The sequence below is a fragment of the Phodopus roborovskii genome, unplaced genomic scaffold (genome assembly GCF_943737965.1).
Source record: "Phodopus roborovskii unplaced genomic scaffold, PHOROB, whole genome shotgun sequence".
NCBI lineage: Eukaryota > Metazoa > Chordata > Mammalia > Rodentia > Cricetidae > Phodopus > Phodopus roborovskii.
In genome coordinates this window covers 701,665-723,024 of record NW_026126446.1, presented here as the reverse complement: position 1 = coordinate 723,024, position 21,360 = coordinate 701,665, and the positions used below count along the sequence as shown (strand labels likewise).

Here is a 21,360-nt window from a genome sequence, read left to right as displayed (position 1 = left end):
GTAAAACATTTTTGTCTGATTAAAAATAGGACATTTAAGCTTGCCAGAACATGGCTATTAAACGCAGAACAAGTTGTATTACAATATTGGAAAAAATAAGTATTCTACATATTCTCTCTCTCTCTCTCTCATTCAACAAATATTCTCTGTTATGAAAGGAGTAGGACCTTTGAAAAATACATCTAAGAGGTTTTGGTTTCTGAGTATAAGTTACTGAAATTATGTCTTCGTTTCTTCTATATGATTTCCCAGAGAAAAATACATTTCATGTCTCATATGAAAGTTTGTTCTTTAATATTTGACACAGATTCCCTGCTTGCTTCTCTTGGTTTGGAGACTACACTCTCTTTTTCTCTTTTATCATTTTAAAATAGGTGTTTATGTGTACACGTGTGTTTGTGCATGTGGAGGCCAGAGTTTGACTTTACTTGTGATCTTCTGTCATTTCCCTCCTTGTTTTCTGAGGCAGGATCTCACACTGAATCTTGAGTTCACTTATTTGCTAGGCTAGCTGGCTAGCAAGCCCTGGGGATCCTCTTGTCTCCATCCCTGTCTCTATTTTGGCCTTCATATTTTCACAGAAGGTACTTTCCTAGCCCCTATATAATGATGTCTTAGCATAATAGTTTTATCATGATTAATAAAGTTGAGCATATCTTTATTTGATGCCCTTCTTTATAAATTTTCTCTTCAATTCTTTACAGTTTTTATCTTTGGTTGTGGGGAGGAGGGGCGTTAAGATAGGGTGGTTTCTCTGTTAGTCCTTGCTTTCCTGGAACTTGCTCTGTAGACCAAATCCACCTGCCTCTGTATCTTGAGTGCTGGGATTAAAGGTGTGTGCTACCCACTACCCAGTGATAGAATTTTCTTATGTATTCCATATGATAGTCCTTTCTGTGTAGCAAGCTTTCTTGTTGTTGGACTATCTTTAGATTGCCAGCCCCCAGATAACAAGAGGACATTTTTGTGAAAGCTTGATCTTTAGTTTAGGCCTGTTTCCAACCAGTTCTTATCAACTCAGTTAACCCATATGTTTTTAATTTACATTCTGCCATGTGGCTCTTTATCTTTTCTCAGTATGTCCGTCATGTCTGACTTGCTCTTAATCTGCTCCGTGGACCTAGATTCCTCTCCTCAATTCTTCTCTCTGCCTGGGAGTCCAGCCTATCCTCGTCTTCGTAGCTATTATTGGTCATTCAACTTTTTATTACACCAATCAGAAGGGGCTTTAGGCAGAGACACATCTTCACAGTGTATAAAGATTATCCCATAACATTGGTTTTTATAACATTTCTCCCTGTTTGGGTTTATTGATAGTAAAGTTTATTATTTCCTTTATATGCTGTAATTGTTGTTCAGTATGAGAAATCTTATTTAAAAAATAGTTATTTGTCTGAATTTATAAAGATACTTAGAGTGGGTATGGTAGTGCATGTGCCCAATACCCAGGAGGCTGAGGTAAGGATTTTGAGTTCAAGGTTAGCCTAGCTACATAAAGAGACCTTTTCAAAAAACAAGTATTTTTTCTTAACAAAAGATAACTACTCATATTCTAAAGTTTATAGTATTTTAGCTGGCTTTGTTTTTAAAATAACATAAGCTGTAGGAATAGTATCAATAACTCAATATTTTCAATTGTTAGTATAATGCCTCATTTACATTATCATTTCCAATTGTATTTGTATAGATTTATAGCTGTGCCTCCTACTTGAAACCATTGGAGAGTAGGTTGCAAATACGTTAGACATTACTTCTAAATATTTACTAAATGTTTAGTAAGAACAAAGATATTCTGTGTGTGTGTGTGTGTGTGTGTGTGTTCGTGTGTGTGTGTTCTAGCGTGTTCAAATATGTATTACTTGCCTATGGAGGCCACAGAACAAACTTAGGCATCATTCTGCCGGCACCATCTACCCTTTTTTCAAGACAGGATCTCTTGCTGGTGTGGAGTTCACCAATTAGGCTAGGCTTATTGGCCAGTGAGCCTAGGTATCTGCTTGTATCTGCCTGTGGAGGGCTAAGATTCAAAGCATGCACCACCAGGATCAGCTTTTTAATGTGACTTCTGGGATCAAATGCAAGGGAAGTGCTTAACTGTCTCACCCATCTTGTCTGCCCTCAATGCCAATTAACATTTTTAGTAGTTACATTGAATAATAATTAAGTATATGATCCAATGCCAAATGATCACACCAGGATACTTAGTATTTCTTTGAGTTGGGTGGAACTTTTCATAGTGCATGACAACTTAGAAATAATTGTTAATGGTCTCCAGCAAGTTTTCTTAATGTTTTGTGTAATCTCTTAATAAGATGAAAATATGTAGGCTATTTTCTAAAATTATTTCCAACTGGAAATACAAATGGAAACAGCTCAGTTTTGGCTTGAACTTTTGTAATCTGTTTTCTTTCTTTTTATTTCTTGTGTAACTCCTGTTGATTGGCCTCCCCATGGATTACTGTTTTTCCCCTTTCTAAAGCTGTTGTCATTCTCTTCTGCCTATAGAATACTTTCCTCCCTTCACTTTAGCCATGAACATCATATTGTTTTATGCTCTTTTTACTGGAGCTTTTGTTTGTGGTTACTCATGGCTAAGTCAACATAATTACAAGTCTGTATGTTGCTTATAATAATTATTCCGAGTTTGCCTTGATGTTTGCAGTTGTGTGTCTTAAAGTCATCTCCCACTTGATTCCTCTATTGGAACTAACTGGCCCCTTTTTTACTGACACTGTCACCAGGCTTCCTACAGAAAAGACTGGCATTGTGTGTTTAAAAATACACAACACTGTGCTTTGTAGTAACATACTGTCTAGCTCAAACTTTCCCTTAACTTCCAGATGATGTGTCTTCTAATCCATTATGGTGAAGCCTCTGGGACTCCTCCTTAGTCCACTTCTGTATTGTGTGCCTGGAGGACTCTCAGCATGTGAATCTCTGCAGTTCATACTTGTATGTCATAAACATCTCAGGGACAAAAATTTATCTCTTGTTTATTTAAACAGAACCACACCTTAAATTAATTCATGGTCCTCCTGCTTCAGTAATAAATTAAAAACACGTGCCACAATGTCCAGCTTCATTATTTCTTTTCATCAGCCTACTACTACTATTGAAGTACAATATAGTGTGGTTTAACAAGCATTTAATGTTTTTTCATATAGGTAAAAATCCTGCTCTAGATAAACACCAGAAACTTAGCCTAGTCTAGACTTAATTAACAGCTGAGCTATGCTCTATATCCTTGAACCCAGTTGAGAAGGTTCAACCTCTGGAGATAGCAGGGGCTTTTATACTTCTGATCAATTATATTGCTGATCAACTATATGATTTCATAATGGTTCAGTTTCATTTATAATATATTTTCATATAAGCATTTCATATTGTATTGATAAGCATGGTTAGCAATCAGGCAGTATATTTATTGTATCCTCTCTTCTTCACAGGTGCACCAGGTATAATTTCCTCTCCATATGCAGGGGCTGCTGGATTTGCCCCCGCTATTGGATTTCCTCAAGCTACAGGTGAGTCTTTTCAGGTTGAATTTGAAGTGAATCTTTAAATGAAATTCTTTGTCTTCTAGGAGCTCAGCAAAATTTGAATGATTGAAAATAAAGGCAGTCGCTGTAACAACCGTGGAGCTCAGCATCTTTATATTAACAAGCAGTTGTCTCTAGTTCCACTGAGCACTTCATTAATTCCACTGATTGTTTTGAATCACTTAATTTTTCTTGGCACAGATAACTATACATTAATTACATTAAACTAGCCTTTGTCAGGTTGTTAGATAAAGTGTATGAACTGCTTCTTTCTTTATTGCTAAGCTTATTATATGTTGAACAGATGTTTTAATCATCTTTGTTTCGTAATGCCTTTGAATGCTACATATCCAGTAAAAATGTAACCATTTAACAACTTTGGAAAGTGTTACTGTTTGTGAGTTCTGAAGAATATCAGTGAAGGGTACGAATGTCATTTATTTCAAGGAATGCATTCTATTTTTCTGTAATGGGAATACTTAAAGATTGGGAACTAGCCCTCGCTCTCCTGGAACTCTTTCTGTAGACCAGATTAGCCTTGAACTCACAGCAATCCTCCTGCTTCCACCCTCTCAGTACTGGGGCTGGGGCTGTAGGTGTGCCCCACTACCACCTGGCTTTGGTTTTTTTTTTTTTTTTTTTTTTTTTTTTCCCTTCCCTTCTGGTCATATAGTTGGTGGTTTTGTGTAGGTTTGTGATTAAGAAGTTGTATGCCATGAATCTGATTTTTATATATTACATTTCTGATTCCTAACTAATTCGTATAGCTATATTTTATTTATTTTTTTAAAAATTTATATACTTATTTTTATTACATATAGTGTTCTGTCTGCATATTTGACTACACAGCAGAAGAGGGCACCAGATCTCATGATAGATGGTTGTGAGCCACCATGTGGTTGCTGGGAATTGAACTCAGGGCCTCTGGAAGAACAGTCAATGCTCTTAACTTCTGAGCCATCTTTCCATCTTCCATAGCTATATTTTAAAATTTAGTGTGTCTTCTTTTCTGGCAATAATTTTAATATTTTCTGGAAATTTTGTATCTCTTTGTTGGGGAGAATAGAATTAACTCAAGAAGATGACTGATTTTGAGATTAAAGTTTAAGTCCTAGTTTTTTGATGGTTTTAATACACTCTAACACATCTTTATATGACTGTTATAGGTAATCTTTAACAAAACAAAACAGAAAATCTCATAGAGTTTGCTCATTTGAATCTCCCAAATTTTAATTCTGCACCTGGAAGTGATATTCATTTTCTTTTGTTTTAGGTGTTTTGTTTAGACACATTGTAGTTTAAAACTTCAGTATAATAATATACATTAAGGGGAAGAGAAAAAAAAATCAGTGAATGCTCCTAATTTGATGAGATTTAAAAGGCTAAGTAGAGTACATGTGCTGTACGTAGCTCTATTTTAGCTGATATATACCTGACCTATAGACAGCAGCAAAAAGTGCAAGGTTAGATTAGAAGGGATTGGGAAGTGAATCATATGAAGGAAAAAGTTTACTGTAAAAAGAATTCATGCTAGATGTGGTGGTGTACACCATCGGTTGTAGCACTCAGAAGGCTGAGACAGGAGGATCTCAGAGTTCCAGGCCAGCCAGAGATAGAAAGTGAACCTACTCCCCACCACCCAACCCCAGGCATTCAACTGGAGAATGTCTTCTGCACAGTCTTAGAATACTTAGATTGTCTAATAAAATAGGATGAATTTCAAGTCTGTTGAAATTTTATTACACTGTGTATAGAATAGAGTGGTCAGATGATTACCCCCCCCCAAAAAAAAATACCTTAAAGAACCAAGACTGAAGGTATAGCTTAATGATAGAATGTTTCCATAACATGCAAGACCCTGGTTTCATTCCCAGTACAGTAAAATAAATAAACTGGCTCCTTTTATAGAAACAGAGGTTTCTATGTCCTTGAATACTTTTAAAGCTAAGATATAAGGCACTTCTGAGAAAGTACTATTTTAAGTATAGTGCCAGTATAGAAGCCTTTTTAGTAGTTCAAGAATATCTTGGACAGTAAAAGTCCTAAAATATAATACATTTATTGTTGATCATGATCTATATATAGCACCTTAAATGGTTAAAAAATATTTTCTAAATAAGCATACATATTGGAGACATATTGAAAGGCTATATATTAATGTGTAACATGGACATATATGTGTCATATAAATATAATCAGATAAAATATATATTTAGCTCATTTTATTTGTGGTCAATATGAAAATTACATCCACTTGACATGAAGGTTCTGGATAGAAAAGTGGTTACAGGTGATAGGTCCTCTATGAAGCTTAACTGATTTTTAAGACCAGCGAGTCCAGTTACTCTGCAGAGCACAATATGAAAGGTATTAATTAAAGATAATGTTAACAAACAAGGAACTTAACCTTTCAGACAGACTATAGGAAGAAAACTGTGCTTGGGTAGCCTTTATGATAATCTGTACACTTTTAAATTAAATGTTCATTTGTTTAGATTAAGTTGTATCTACCAAGTGTTATTCTCCAGATAAACAGAATATCAGAGCATATTTTTGTGTTTTTAAAAGGTCTGTCTGTCCCAGCTGTTCCTGGAGCCCTTGGTCCTCTCACGCTCACCTCCTCTGCTGTCACTGGAAGGATGGCCATTCCTGGGGCAAGTGGTATACCAGGGAATTCTGTTCTGCTTGTCACTAACCTCAATCCTGATGTGAGTTGAGAAATGGCCTAAGTAGTCTTTCAGGAAGTGGGATGGTGGGTTTTTACATAAGTCTAGATTTGTGTTAAATGCTTAAATTTGGCCGGGTGGTGGTTGTGCATGCCTTTAATCCCAGCACTCAGGAGGCAGAGGCAGGCAGAGTGAGTTCTATGACAGCCAGATCTATTAGACAGAGAAAATTTGTTTTAAGGATTTTATGAAAAATGTATCAACAAGATATATAGAAAGAAAATGGTGCTTTAACAGAATAAACTACATTTATTACATTGCATAAAAGTTGTTTTTAAATTGTGCTATATTATATTTTGTGTTATTCTTTTCAGTTTATCACACCACATGGGCTTTTTATCCTGTTTGGTAAGTTCAATTTTGTTTGTTTTTAATACATCTGTAGATGTGAAATGAGCACATGTGGTTCATTTAGTAATATTTGTTGATCACTTTTACATGCTTAGTAGTATGTTTAACACTGAAGAAAGAGCAAAGATTATAATCAGGGAATTTAAGTTTGTATAAAGCAAGGGGCGCCTATCTAGCTGGCTCAGTAGAAATGGTAGTTAAGCTGACTTGTGAAAAATGTGGACGAATCAGCCAAGGAGATGTAGAGGTTATACATCTTCACAAACAGTTGTAGGCAGAGGTTTCCTGTGTCGTGGTCACTCTCAGGTAAACACAGTGAGGCTTATATTAATTATAAATGCTTGGTCAATAGTTTAGGCTTGTTACTAATTAGCTTTTACATTTTCGGTTAACCCATATTTCTTATTTATGCTCTGTCACATGGTGGTACCTTTAGTAGCATGAAACGTTCATCTCCTTCCCCCTCTGCCTCTGGCTGGTTACTCTTTGACCCCACCCTTCTTCCCAGCCTCCTTAGTTTAGTTGTCCTTAGTTTGGTCGCCTTGTAAAAATGATTAATTCCCTCTTTTTGTCTAATTAAAAAGGAAGGTTTTTTAAACTTAACCTAGTAAGACTATATATAACAAAGTTATTAAGTGAAAATTACAGTTATACTAGCCAGTCAATTAATATTTAGCACATTTAGAGAAAATGCTGTTATTTACCTTATTTTTATGAATCCAAAGATTTATACTTACTTTACCTTTTATCATAACTAAAGAAAACTTTAACTATGACCCAGAAGGGCAAAATGTTACTTAATGACCCTGGCATCTGGCTGCCTGAACGGTCACCCTAGGTTTTTCTGCAACGTTGGAGTATTTATCTTCAGTCCATAGGCCTAGTGTATCTGACAGAGTTTTCTGAGAAGCTGGAAACTTTGAAGGACTTGTTTTGGCAAACTTTGGCAGTTGCTTTCTTTTGTGTCCTGTGTCCACTTTGGATAGTATACTGTCACCAGTTGAGGAAGGGCAGTTTCTTGCCCACTGGTTGTCTTTTTCCACAGCGAAAGCAAAATCCATATGTAATTTCTTTGATATGCCCATCATCCTTTCTGAAGTAGATTGGTGTTGCCAGAAGGAGACGTGTCTCACTATCATGAAAAACCTTAGGTTATTTAAGCATATTAAGTTCCATATTATGAAGGTCTTTGATGTATTTGAAGACTATCTAAATAAATCTATGCATGGCCTTGAAAACATACCTAATATTAGGATAAATTTAACTATTATAGATAACTATTCTTATTTCTTAATTACATATTACCTTTTAACTGCATAAGCACAAAACCCCAACAAAAGTAGAAACATACTTAGAATATAACAGAAATAACTTTAAATTTGTATCAGTGAAGTAAAATCCATACACTGTAAAATTCTTGAGATTAATAGTTGTTTTTGAATTAAAATAGATACAATAATCTACCTTTTATCTCATCATTTTTATATATTATCCCCCCTTTTTCTCTAGAAAGAGGTCTTTGAATTTAACTCTTTTGTTTAGCTTTTTTATTGATTATGACCAACTTCCCTTAAATGATGACAAACATCCATAATCAATCTTGGGAATGTGAACATCACTCTCTAGACTACTTCCTGTTGTTTGTTATCTTTGGGGGAACCTTGAGAAACCTGGGATAATAATGAATTCTTGATTGGAGTGGTCTGTGAGGTTTAGTCATCTCAGTCATCCTTGAAGCTATTCATACTATTGATGCTGGATCACCTGGGCCATTTGTTTTTATTGGTGTCAGGTCCCCTTGCTCTGAAAATACATAAACTTTCAAAAGTAACATACATGTCTGTACTAATACAAGTGTAGATATGAAAATTCTTGCCTCATGTTGGGTGTCATTTGTAGGCAGCGTTTTCCTGTCTGGCCATTCAGCTTCTTGTTAAACTAATCAGAGTGACAATTCTTCACCATGTACAAAAGGATTTATGTTACAGTAAACAATAGCATTTAGTAGAGATTTACTAGAATGGATAAGGTAAAGGAAGCCCAATGGAGAGTGTTAAGACAAACATGTTGAACTGAGACTGGACTGGTGACAAAGTGTTTATAGAGTATATGAAGAAATTTGATGGGAAACAGTATATCATTTCAAGCAAGATTAAGACATATGACTTTCAGGTGTGGTTTTGTTTTTGAAGTACTGGGAATCAAACCCAGGACTTCTTCCTTGCAAGGACAGAGCCACTGAATTATACTCCTCAGTCTTTCTCAGGCTAGTGAGACCTTATCTGTAACATGATTAATAAAAATTCAGAATCAGATATTAGGGTTAAAGCTGAAGATCAGAAAAGCAGCCAACCACTAGCACTTGCCTCTACCTCAGACCAAAATGAATGATCTTGTCTCCACGAATCTCCAGAGTACAATGCCTTCCCTGTCTGGAAACTAACTCTTACATGAGACCATTTGCTTCTTCCTTTGTATACCTCCCTGCTGCTGGGATTAAAGGTGTGAGCTCTATTACTCTGTAGACTGACTACTCTTATGTAGCCTAGGGTAGTCTTGAACTCACAGATATCCATCTGTCTCTTGAGCCCTGGGATTAAAGGTGTTTACCACCAATGCCTGGCCTCAAAAAAAAAAAAAAAAAAGAAAGAAAGAAAGAAAAAAGAAAAGCTAGCTTTGGCTAGCTTTGCATTTTGATCTCCAGTGGCTTTATTAAGTCATAAATAATATATCATCATACTTAACCTCAAAACAAAAACCCCACCAAAGTTGGAAACCTTACAGTCTTCTCTAAATTAAAAGCATAGTAATTAAGCATGTATTCGAGTTTCGTAGGATTTATATATCCATTATACTCACATGTAGTGTTAACACACAAGCATAGAAATGGGAACGATGAAATAAGCAGTAGTTAAAAATAGAAAAATATTAATACAAAGCCTTTCTCCATTAAAAATGTTAATGTTTCACAAGGTACATGATTTGTTTATACTTTATTTTAAATAAATTTTCATTTTAGTTTGATATTCTAAGGATAAAATGGAAATATTTCATTTTTGGTGTTCTTCATTAATTATTGTACAATATTTTTAGTTGAATCCAGTCCTATTTGATTTGCTTTATCTAAAAAAGTTCTATATTTTCCTGTTAGCAGATGTTAAAAACTGTTGTATTTGAATGTTTAACAAATGGAGCATGTGCTTGTTTCTAAATTTTTTAAGTTGTAATAGGAATAGGTTATTGTTTTTTTTTCAGCTCTGGAGATTGAACCTAGGGCCTTATGCTTGTTAGGCAAGGCATCTACCACTGAAATGGAGTCAGTCTTGTTTTTAGCCCAGAATCTTTCTGCCTCAGCCTGCAAAGTAACTAGGACTATAGTATGCTGTACTGTACTTGGATGCATGAGTTTATGGGGGTACTTTTTTTTTGGGGGGGGTTTCTTTTTGAAGTCGGAGCTGCGGTGTAGAAGAGTGGGAACTATACCTGCTAATCTATTGAACTCCTATTTATTTCAATTGCTAATTTTTATTATTGTGTGTATATATGATGTGTATATATGAATAACACATGAACTGCAGCATGTATACATATGAAGGCTAAAGAACAACACTATAGTCAGTTCTCTCCTTCCACTTACTGGCTTTAAGATCTTAAAAAGAAGTTTAACATTTATTTACTTTATGTATTAAGGGCATGTTTTCATCAGAGTTCTATTGCTGTCAAGAGACACTTATGACCATGACAACTCTTAAAATGAAAAGCATTTAGTTGGGGCTTACAGTTTCAGAAGTTTTAGTCCATTGTCATCATGGTGGGGAGCATAGTAGCATGCAGGTAGACATAGTGCTAGAAAAAGCAGCTACGAGTTCTGCATTCAGATCTGCAGATAGCAGGAAGAGAGAGAGAGAGAGACTTGAAGCCCACCCCCCAGTGACATACTTCTTTCAACAAGGCCACACCTCCTAATCCTTTCAAATAGTACCATTCCTGGTTACCAAATAATCAGATCTATGAGCCATTTGGGCCATTGTCTTTCAAACCACCACAGGGCATATGCATGTTGTGGTGTACTTGTGGAGGTCAGAAGCAACTTGCTTGAATGTACTCTCTTTTGTCTGAAGTAGGTTTTCTTTAACAGTAAAATACCTCTTCTTTAAAAAAAAAAAAAAAAGGAAATCTTACATGTCTTAAAGAACAAATTGCAACTATCTGTTCAGTTGTGGGGTGTTTGGTTTTATTGTTTTTGAGACAGGGTCTCACTGTGAAGTCTTGGCTATCCTAGAATTCTCTGTGTAAGCCATGCTGACCTTGAACCCAGATCTACCTGTCTCTGCCTCCCCCTAATGCTTAGATCAAAGACGTGTGCCACCATGCTCCGCTCTATATTTAGTTTTTAAAAATGCTTCTTTTCATTTTTGAGAGGGGCAGTAGATTCTGAACACTCGATTTTTTTTTTTTAAAGTTTTAAAGCTCATCGTTAGGCTAAAAGTTCTCTTTAGGTGTTAGTAACCATCTTTCCTTTGTTTGCCTTGAAGATTATCTTAGCCATTTTCTTACTGAATTACAAGTATAGTGATGTTGCTTCTATACAGAGATCTGCTTTTATACACTATATAAACTGCTATATTTATAGTACATTACACGGGGAACATCATGGACCCTCCTGGCTTTCATTTTTGTAAAGTCAAAATTCATAAAATGTAATTTTTCATGTTGGTTTTTATTGTCTTCTCACACTGAGATTAATTATCTGGCCTGTTTTCTATGATGTAGGACCCATTCTGGGAACCATTAATAATTAAAAAATAAATCGGTGTGATGAGATGAGTTAGAAGGTGTTAGGGTAGTGCTCCAGTGCAATGGTAAGGATAACATTCTTATAACTTAACGTTTTGAGAATGGAAGATGTAGACAGTCATGAGAGAGGTTTAGGCCATAAATTTCAAAGGTGCTGGTGATTGAATAAAAAATTTTAAGATGTCAAAAGTGGGTGTCTTGACAGGAGCAATTGTGTGTTATCCTTAGCAGTGCAAGAAATAGGAAGAGGTAAGAGGGATTCAATTCATCAATTCATTGGGGATATACTGAATTTGATGTATTTATAAGATATCTGTGACAGATGAGAGATGAAAAGCTGTGAAACTTACTAAGACAGTATGAAATTGTCACGGGATGGCATTTGGTAAGGAGAAAGAAACATGTCAATATAGGGATAAAACTACAGCGATGTATTTAAATGCAGTGTTTTTTTGTGTTTTGTTTTAATTAGGAGTGTATGGTGATGTACATCGAGTGAAGATCATGTTTAACAAGAAAGAAAACGCCTTGGTGCAGATGGCAGATGCGAGTCAAGCTCAGCTAGGTACTGACAGCAGTGTTGCCATTTTGCATATGAATTTTCCCTCAGAACGAGCAATGTAGAACTAGTGGGGATGTAATTTTGCAGCAGTACTTCCTTATGATAGTGTTTTCCTTATCATTTGCACCTGTTTTACTTGAGGCTCTGAATTTCATTATCTACAACACACAATACATTGTCAGTGTTTACAGTTTGGACTCTAGGACTTTCCCATTCACTTTAAATTGATAAACATGATTTGTTTCCTTTCATGTGTCTGTATGAGTCTTCACTTTTTTTTTTAAAGCTGAAAAATTTATATGATCTGAAGAGAAACGAGAATATTCTTTTCCTTCTAAGTTAAGATTTTTTTAGAGCTGTTGAGTAATAGAAAAGTGGCAAATTTTCTAGTAATGGTACAAGAATGTGTCATTCCCTGGCCACTAAAATATATTTACTCATATGTCTTACAGAAATGCTTTGCTTAAGACAAAAGTATATAGTCAATAACTATTCCTTAAGACCTATTGTGTTCTGTGTCTGGAGCTTCCTAAACTCTGCTTAGAAGTTATTTTATTTGATTAGGCTAATTTTTAATTGCTTTTGGGGGGGGTAGTTTTTGTTTTGTTTTTCGAAACAGGGTTCTCTGTATTGCTTTGGAGCCTGTCCTGGAACTAGCTCTGTAGACCAGGCTGGCCTCAAACTCACAGCGATCTGCTTGCTTTCTGCCTCCTGAGTGCTGGGATTAAAGGCATGTGCTGCTGCCACCTAGTTCTTGTATATATATTTTTTAATTTGTAGAGTCTTTTGTTTATGGGTATTTTTGTCGGCATATTTGTTTGTGTGCCACATGTGTGCCTGGTACTGGCAGAAGCCAGAGAAGGTATTGGATCTCTTGAAGTTAGAGACAGTTTGAAGTTGACATGTATATACTGAGCACAGAACATGGGTTTTCTGGAAAAAGCAGCAAGTGCTCTATACCTATGAACCATCTCTCCAGCCTCTGAGCTCAAACTGATTACAATTTTAAATGACAAAATGAAAACAATGGTGGTAACAGATATTATTAAAAATCTCAATATTAAACAAGCACGTAAGCAAACAAAAGAATCTCAGTATTCAAGGTTTCCTTATTTTCTTCCTATACAATAGCAATGAACCATTTAAGCGGTCAGAGACTTTATGGAAAAGTACTTCGTGCTACACTGTCCAAACACCAAGCAGTTCAGCTCCCTAGAGAGGGACAAGAAGACCAAGGTCTGACTAAGGATTTCAGCAATAGTCCCCTGCATCGCTTTAAAAAGCCTGGCTCGAAGAACTTCCAGAATATCTTCCCACCATCAGCCACTCTGCATCTTTCCAACATTCCGTATGTATCTAATAATATTTTGTTGATTAATCTACAATATATGGTTTGGGAGAAGCAAAAGCCATAAAATTGTTCTAAACTTAATAATTCTCTTGGTTGCCAACTTTTATGTTCTATCAAGCTGTGAAAGAGCCTGTGTTTCCAATCATAACCTTTTTTAAAAGAACCTATTTAATGATTTATTTATTCATTCTTACTTTATGTGCATTGGTGTTTTGCTTTCATGTATGTCTGTATCAAGGTGTCAGATTCCCTGGAACTGGAGTTACAGACAGTTGTAAACTCCCATGTGGGTTCTGGGAACTGACCCATATCCTCTGGAATAGTAGCCAGTAACCACTGAGCTGTCTGTCCAGTCCCTAACCATAACCTTAAAAGTGAAATTTTTATAAACGTTTGGGATTTTCAAATAAAGAATTTTAAGTAGTTGCTTTTCTGTTTTAAGTGGATATAAGTGGGCATAAGTTTATATAGCTATTCCTTTGGTAGACATTTGTTCACTCCTTTGTAAAAGTACAACTCACAGGTAATATAGCAACATCAAAGAATTTGTCTAAAAATTTGAAGTGTTTTGTGACATGAGAACATAACACAAGATGTAAATGTGGTATAAAACTACTGTGTTCATTCATTTACACATCTTTGTTGCCTTTGAGCTACTTAAGAAATTGAATACTTGCAACAGATTGAATAGTTCACACATAGCATGAGATATTCAGTGTCTGATCCTTCAAAGAAAATATTTATTGTTATTATAATTCTTTAATATTAAGAAAATACATCAGTTTTTGTCTAAAGTTACTCATGGAAGGGGGAAGCTTTGGAACTAGTGCTAAAAGTTGTGCGTCCCCCACCCCCCCCAATTAACAGTCTAGACAAAAAGCCATTGAAGAGAACTCCAAAAAAATTGTGATAAGGATACTGAAGTGTAGCTTTCCACAATTGTTGGCTTCTGTCGGGGTTGCAGGTCGGGGAAGTACTCATTTTTCTTTAAGGGACTGGCTACCAGGAGTTTGGCTATGCTCTGTTGAGTATATTGGGTGACACAAATTGAGACTTTTTTTTTTTTTTTTTTTTTTTTTTTAATTCTCCCTCCCCTTTCTCACTCTCTCTGGGTGGGTGGTCAGTTGGTGGGCTTTTGTTTTGTTTGTTTGTTTTTAATTTCTGCACTCAGTCATCATGTGTGGTTAGTGAGTTCCGTAACATTGAGCTATACACCCAGTCCTTTTTTTTAATCTTGAAGTTTTTCAAACTTACTTGTTCCGAAAATATAGCAATTAGGCTGGAGCTGGTCATCAGTTATAGGTGAGAAAAATAACATTAGTATTTCTGAATTGTCTCCCATGTTCTAGGTTCTCTGTTAGTGCTTTATGTGTATCACCTCATTTTATCTTCGTAACAACTTTTTTTGTTTTGTTTTTATCTGAAATCTATACAATGGCATTGATTATTTTGACTTTTAAATATATAGTGCAGTGCACATTCACATTAAAAGTTTTATATTTTTGTGTTACTATCCACTCCTATTCTGCATTGCCTTTTTATTCTCCAAATTGAACCTGTCCCATTAAGCAATAACACTCCACTCTTTTGAGAGCTTTAGTCTGGTAACTGTTCTGCCTTTTACCAGTTTATCCATAATTTTGAAATAAGGTCATTTGTTTTAGTGAATTGATGAAACTCAAACTCAGAATAATTAATTCAAACGGATTTACAAGTAAGGAATATAATGTGTAAGCACAGGTCCTGTTTCCCTGAAGAATCAGAGATTGTTCGTGTTGTGCTTGTCCTTTGATTATGTAACTACGTGATAGATCACTGCACTAGTTATTTACTACTATATAACATAACCCCCAAACTTAGCATAATATTAAATGTGTTTTGTGTCTTATAATCAGGAACGTAGAGGTGGCTCGACTGAGTGATCTTCTCTGAGTATGTTTCATAAGGTTGTAGACAAAATGCAGGCATAGAGATACCAGGGAATGTAGCTCAGTGGTAGAGTGTATACTTGTTATGTAGAAAACTCTGGATTCAGTTCTTGGTACATACTGTCATTTCTATACAATCCTAAGGATTACAGACGACATACCTGTGTAGTATGAGAGGAGAATAGTCCAGGTATAAATATTCTCAGGAACTGGCTAAAACACGTACACATTCTGAATTACCTTGAAAGCAATAAAACGGATGTAATTCTGGGCTATAACAGGTAAACCAGAGCTGGGGAAGTAGCTTTGACATTACTAGAGTTAATTACTAATGCCAATAGTTTGAGAATAATATACATTTTGAAAGAATACATACAGTTGTTTTTGTTTTACCTTTATATACTTTCCACTGTCTCCAGACATGCACATATATACATACAACACACACACACACCAATCTTGACTTGGAAAACTGTTGGGAATGTAATCTAGAGATTTGATGATAATCAGAACTCACCCTTGATTATCTTGCACATGGGACTAATGTAGTTGACACTCTGATATTTTCACAGCCCTTCTGTTACAATGGATGATTTGAAGAACCTTTTTACAGAAGCTGGATGCTCAGTGAAGGCTTTTAAATTCTTTCAGTAAGTCTTGCTTTCAAAAGTAATTAACATTATTAAACATGGTTTGTAATTTTAAAAAGTAGTTCAGCAAAGTCCTTTGGTAGAAGAAGAAGGTTTAAAAGCAAAATTAATTCTAAGTGCTTTTATATTTCTCTTGTCGTCTTAGGAAAGATCGTAAGATGGCACTCATTCAGTTGGGGTCTGTGGAAGAAGCAATCCAGGCCCTTATTGAGCTTCACAATCATGATCTTGGAGAGAATCATCACCTTAGAGTTTCCTTCTCAAAGTCTACCATCTGAGTTCTCTGAATTTTAGACTGGACCATAATTTCAGTAAAGTCTTCAGGCACAGACTGAAGCAGCTCAAGACCAATTCTGCCTCTCACAAAAGTAACTCTTTGGGAGTTTGATTGATATTCAAGTACATTTAAAACAAGAGATATTCCCTTTTTTTTTTGTCTGATTTTTCCCACTAATGTATGATCAAAGGTTTGCTTTTCCTTTGTACTGCAGTTTCTATGAAAATAATTTTCAGGAAAAAAGATCAGGAAAATATTTTTTAAATAATTTAATTCCCTGAATTAGATTTCAAAAGGAAAGACTTTAAGTTTGGGTTCAGATCAGCCTTACATGACATTTCTAATACCCTTTGTACTTTGAGGAATTTAGACATACAGACTTTTACAATTTCTTGATGTAATTTAAACCATTTACAACCAAGTTTTTAACTTTGTGATTCAGAAGTTTCCCTGTGGAAAATGATGTTCACTTATAAATTATATCAGATATTTGCATCTATTGATAGTTATTATATATAACCACATGGAGTTATATTGGAAGCAGGTTTATAAACATGCATGCTTTCTTTCGATGATTTTTTTTTTTTTTTCACTGTATGACACTCCTTTGAAAAATGTATATCTTCTCTTTCAAAGACTATTTGGAAAAGCAAAGTGTTGGAATTGTCCCCAGGGATACAGAAGTGGAATTCAGCCTGAATCTGTTACAATATCAGAATAATTAATCATTTAAAAAAAATCATGTTTTAAATTTCAAAATTACATTTGTCAAGTAATGTAATGTGATCTTGGAAACTTTTAAAAGAAAAATAATCCTACTTTTTTATAATTGTTTTGAGAAAAAAAGTTTACAGTCTTAAGGAAAATATTCAGGTCTATCATATGGTTTGACAGATTTTTTAAAAGTTATTTTTGGTAAGGTCTTCTTTTAGAAAAAAAATCTCAAGGGTTTTTTGTACCACTATAATCTCTAATACTCAGAATTACTGTGTATTTACTTAATTTCTTATTATGTGCCTTATTATGTATGTGCTTAAGATATAATAGATTAGAGTTTTATCTAAATATCTAGAAAGATAAATTGTGGGCTTGGTGAGCATTCTGGTTTTTTTTTTTTTTCCCTTTCCTTGTCTTGGATTTTAAGGGTTCCCTCCCTTTTTTCATTGCAATTTTAAGTGATTTTCAATAAGTAATAGTTTTTATTCAAATTTTTGGTGCTTTGGTGTGGTGATGGGATAGGGAAGGGTGACTGGTTGGGAATGACTGAGTGTGCACCTGTAGGCTCTGTTGTGACTGCTGGTTGCCTCCAGCCTTTATGTAAAGTAGAAGCTGTAGAACTGTCTCAGTTCACATCTGTCTGACCTTTACCACCTGTTAGGATTTGTCTCAGGATTACTTGGTTCTTTCTCAGCACTCAAGTGAGAACTTGCTTTTCTTTGTTAATGGACTTCATTACTGAATGCCCACATATTTGGAGTATGAGAAAGTGGGTTGTGTTTTATACTCTGACCCTCTTAATTTTTTTGGTTGAATGTAAAGTACATGTTAATGTTGCTTCAGTGGTTATTTCATGTAAAATTGTTTCTTTAACATAAAACTGCTTATGTTAATTATTCCTTCAATGCTTAATCAGTTTTTATAATACAGAATTTGTCAAAGGGATCAATTTTGTCCACCCCTTTTCACTTTTAATATTCTCAGAGTTGATCATCTCATCTTTTAAAAAGTATCTCAGACTTCTATTTTCAGCCATTAATTTGGTCATGCATTTTTCTCTTTTAAAAAAGAAAGGAAAAAAGTTTTACAGAAAATAGAAGCCGAAAGAGATAATTATAGATTGTTTAAAATCAAATCAGAATTCCCTCAATATGAAGCAACAGTTGGTAGAACATGCATAGAGATGCTCAGTTGGAACAATTCAGATGGGTCACCTTAGTATTGGCTGAATAGAAAGGCTTGATAATTGTATGTATAGTTGGGTGTTTTCCCACATTTGAGGTATATTTTCACCTGAATACTGAATAAAAGGAGGGGAGAAATTGGGATAGTTTCCCCAGATTGGCCTTTTTCTTTTCACAAAGACACTATATATTAGTTTTCAGTGACATTTTTAAATTGGATTGTTTTATTTTGAGTTGGGAACTACTATGTAGTTTATTAATTCCTGACACATAACATCCAGCATAAGTGTAGCAAAAGTTAGTGATAACAGAAGGGAAATCATAATAGTGTTGAATGTAATTCTGAAGTAGGGATGGCCTTTAAATCTGGGAGAACATTGAAATCCTTTTCAGGGATTTGTGTAGATATGTGTGCGTGCGTGTGTGTGTATAAATAAGTGTATGTACATACATATACTCTTTTAATGTTATATATACATATGCACATTACGTACATTTTAATTTATTGACAAAATTAACAAAATTAAGATTTGGGAACGTAGGATATACTTTAAAAGAGCATGTTTGAAGTCATCAGTTATGTCTAAAATTAGCTGTAGCATATGGATACTGCCCATATTGAGCTCTTTATTGTTTGAATCATAGAGGTATTTGTGTTGGCATAGTTTTAAATATTGGGGTGGTGGAAAATTTGATCTTTGTGTTTTATTTTGGCATGCATTTATTCAGTATCTTTCAAGCAGTGGTTTATTTTTTGCTGTTAATCTTTGAGAATGCCTTGCTGAGTTAATTTACTTTATTTTGAGGAGTGTTGTCATATACTTTTCAAGGTATCCTAACTTTTACAAAGCATATAGAAATTCAGGACTTAAGGAAATAAATAGCAGTACACTTTTAATAATAGTGCTGTATAGCAAGGTGTTTTACTTTGGGGTTTGGATAACTCAAAATCTGGTAAAATATGTTTTGTGACATATGAGAATAGACAAATCATGCATTCTCTTAATTGACAGTTTGCTAGAGTTTCAGGATTACCCATATTCCCATAAAATGACATGAGATCTTCAGGACTAAATGCTAGAAGCTGTTCTTTGTAGCAGTGTTTGAACTGAATGTTTTAGAGTTACAGTTGCTGTCTTTTTAATTCCTTCTTCGTTTTTATCTCCTGTGGTGGTTAAGGGTCCTGTTGAAATTTGGAATTAGTCCTTATGAGCCAGGCATGGTAGCATACAACTAAACTCAGCCTGGACTGCAGAATAAGTTCCATGCCAGCTTTGCTACATTAGACCTTGTGTCCCCATCTTCCCCAATTAAAAAACAAACAAAAGAAAACACACACACACACACACACACACACACCAAAACAAACAAAAACTTAGAATCTACAGAGTGTCAATTTTTAAAGTCTTCATTTCATTGGGCAGAACATTTATTTTTGAATGTATTATAATGTAGTTTCTCTTAACGTTCCATTAAATGTCCTTGGACAGAAAATGGCAAACTCAGAAATAATGATCTTTCGTGCCTCAGTGAATCCACTTACAAAGCCCAAACATAACGCTTAGAAAACCCAGTGTGTACTGCTATTTTTAAAACCAAAAAGCATGCCTGTGATCAGAGCATTTTTCTCAGCTTTTCCTTTGTCTTGATCTATTGTCAATGAGAATAAAACTGCCAGACTTAAAATATTGATTGTTGTGCTAAAACAAACCAATTTAGATTGTACATAACCTAAAGTGTAACTCAGCTGTCTTTTAAAGGGTTTTTTAAGGTAGAAGACTGTTTATGGTCTTTTTCAGAGCAAATCCTAACAGGTACTTGTGATTGTTTAAAAAAAAAAAAAAAGTAGAAAATTACAGAAATGTTAATTGGGGGGGGTGTAAAAGAGAAAACAAACAGGACCAAAGTTTACGTGCCTTCTTTTGTAGTCTTAATTGACCTTTTCTTCCTATTTGAGCCTATGGTAGCATTGATATTTTGATTTTCAGGAAATATGTACTATGAAGTTTAAGAGAATGTTGTCCCACAAACTAGTTATCTAATCATACAAGCAAATAGTTATAACTGAATACGCAAAATCTCAGTTACACTTTTGCCTTCAGTACAATGTGTTTCATTGTACTGATGGAAGAGCAGAGCTGCCCTTGGTCACCTGAGCTCTAGCGGGCTGAAGCACATGCTCCAGAGAGCAGGGACCTTGGTGATGATGACAGTCATGCCTGAAAGCTGCTGATGGCAAACTTCTCTTAGCACTGTCAACAGAGTTTTGTTGTTTGTAGTAGTTGTAAGAACAGGTATTTTAAGTAGTTGTTTTTGGTGTCATTAAGAATATCATACTCTAGTCTTTTTCTTCTTCCTTCTTTCTTTCTTTCTTTCTTTCTTTCTTTTTCTTTCTTTACCACTCATTGTTACCCAGATCTTTAAAAAAAAAAAAACATCCTTTATCCAGGAAGCACTAATTACAAAGCTTGCTGACCACACCAAGTTATTCATTGAAATGTCACCTCATTGCTCTGACCAAAGACTGTCTGTTCTGGTTTTAACTCATCTGTGAAGCATTTTCCTTGAGCTCTTTTCTGAAAGATCCCATGCAGAGTGAGCGGCCTTGACTTTTCCATTTCCTATTGATGAATAGACTGCTTACAGAAAATGGGAATTTTACTGTGAACAGAAGGGAGTGGGACAACAAAGATGGATGGTCATTTTCAGTACTGTATTTGAGGGGGTGGGAAAATAGCACAGCTAGAAGCCTCTTACATTGTCTAGTGTTTTACATGGTCTGTTCATAAAATTCCCTTTTCCTGTTTGTAAGAATGTTCATCTAACAGAAGAAAATGCTGTAAATATTTGTAACAACATTTTTTTTTAAAACCAGGCCAAAAAGAAGAAGAAGAAGAAAAAAAAAAAAAAAAGGTTTTTGGGAACAAGTTAACATATAAAGTGGTTTTATAGAAAACAGCGATTGTCTTGTATATTTTGATAAGCAGCAGTACCAGATTTCATTTGTAATACAGTTTGTGGTATTGGAAGAAAAGGATTCTGTGGTTGTCTAAGTGAATTATGTTATAAATGCAAAGAGGAGGAAATATTAAAAACCATATTTTCTAACTGTGTAGTGCATGGTTAATTCAAGCTTCTGTACACTACAATATTGATTCCATTTTCCTTTGGTTTGTATATTTGATACTGTTACTTGGAATCTCAGTCTCTTTTCCTAACAAGTATAGCATTGTAGCATGCCTTTTAATAAATGTCATGGCATCTGTACTCTCTTAAAA

At 35.0% G+C, this 21,360-nt stretch overlaps 1 protein-coding gene across 9 annotated transcripts in view; it reads left to right on the top strand.

Annotated features, from left to right (window-relative positions):
- The window catches only part of Ptbp3 (polypyrimidine tract binding protein 3), a 297,169-nt gene extending 275,809 nt beyond the window's left edge, over positions 1–21,360 (top strand). For all 9 annotated transcript variants that reach the window (XM_051187894.1, XM_051187888.1, XM_051187891.1 and 6 more), the window contains 7 exons: positions 3,447–3,524; positions 6,108–6,247; positions 6,580–6,613; positions 11,886–11,978; positions 13,107–13,323; positions 15,827–15,904; positions 16,050–21,360. In XM_051187894.1, the coding sequence (XP_051043851.1) occupies positions 3,447–3,524; positions 6,108–6,247; positions 6,580–6,613; positions 11,886–11,978; positions 13,107–13,323; positions 15,827–15,904; positions 16,050–16,182 (773 nt within the window). In that variant the 3' untranslated portion in view covers positions 16,183–21,360. The remainder of the gene's footprint in view (positions 1–3,446; positions 3,525–6,107; positions 6,248–6,579; positions 6,614–11,885; positions 11,979–13,106; positions 13,324–15,826; positions 15,905–16,049) is intronic.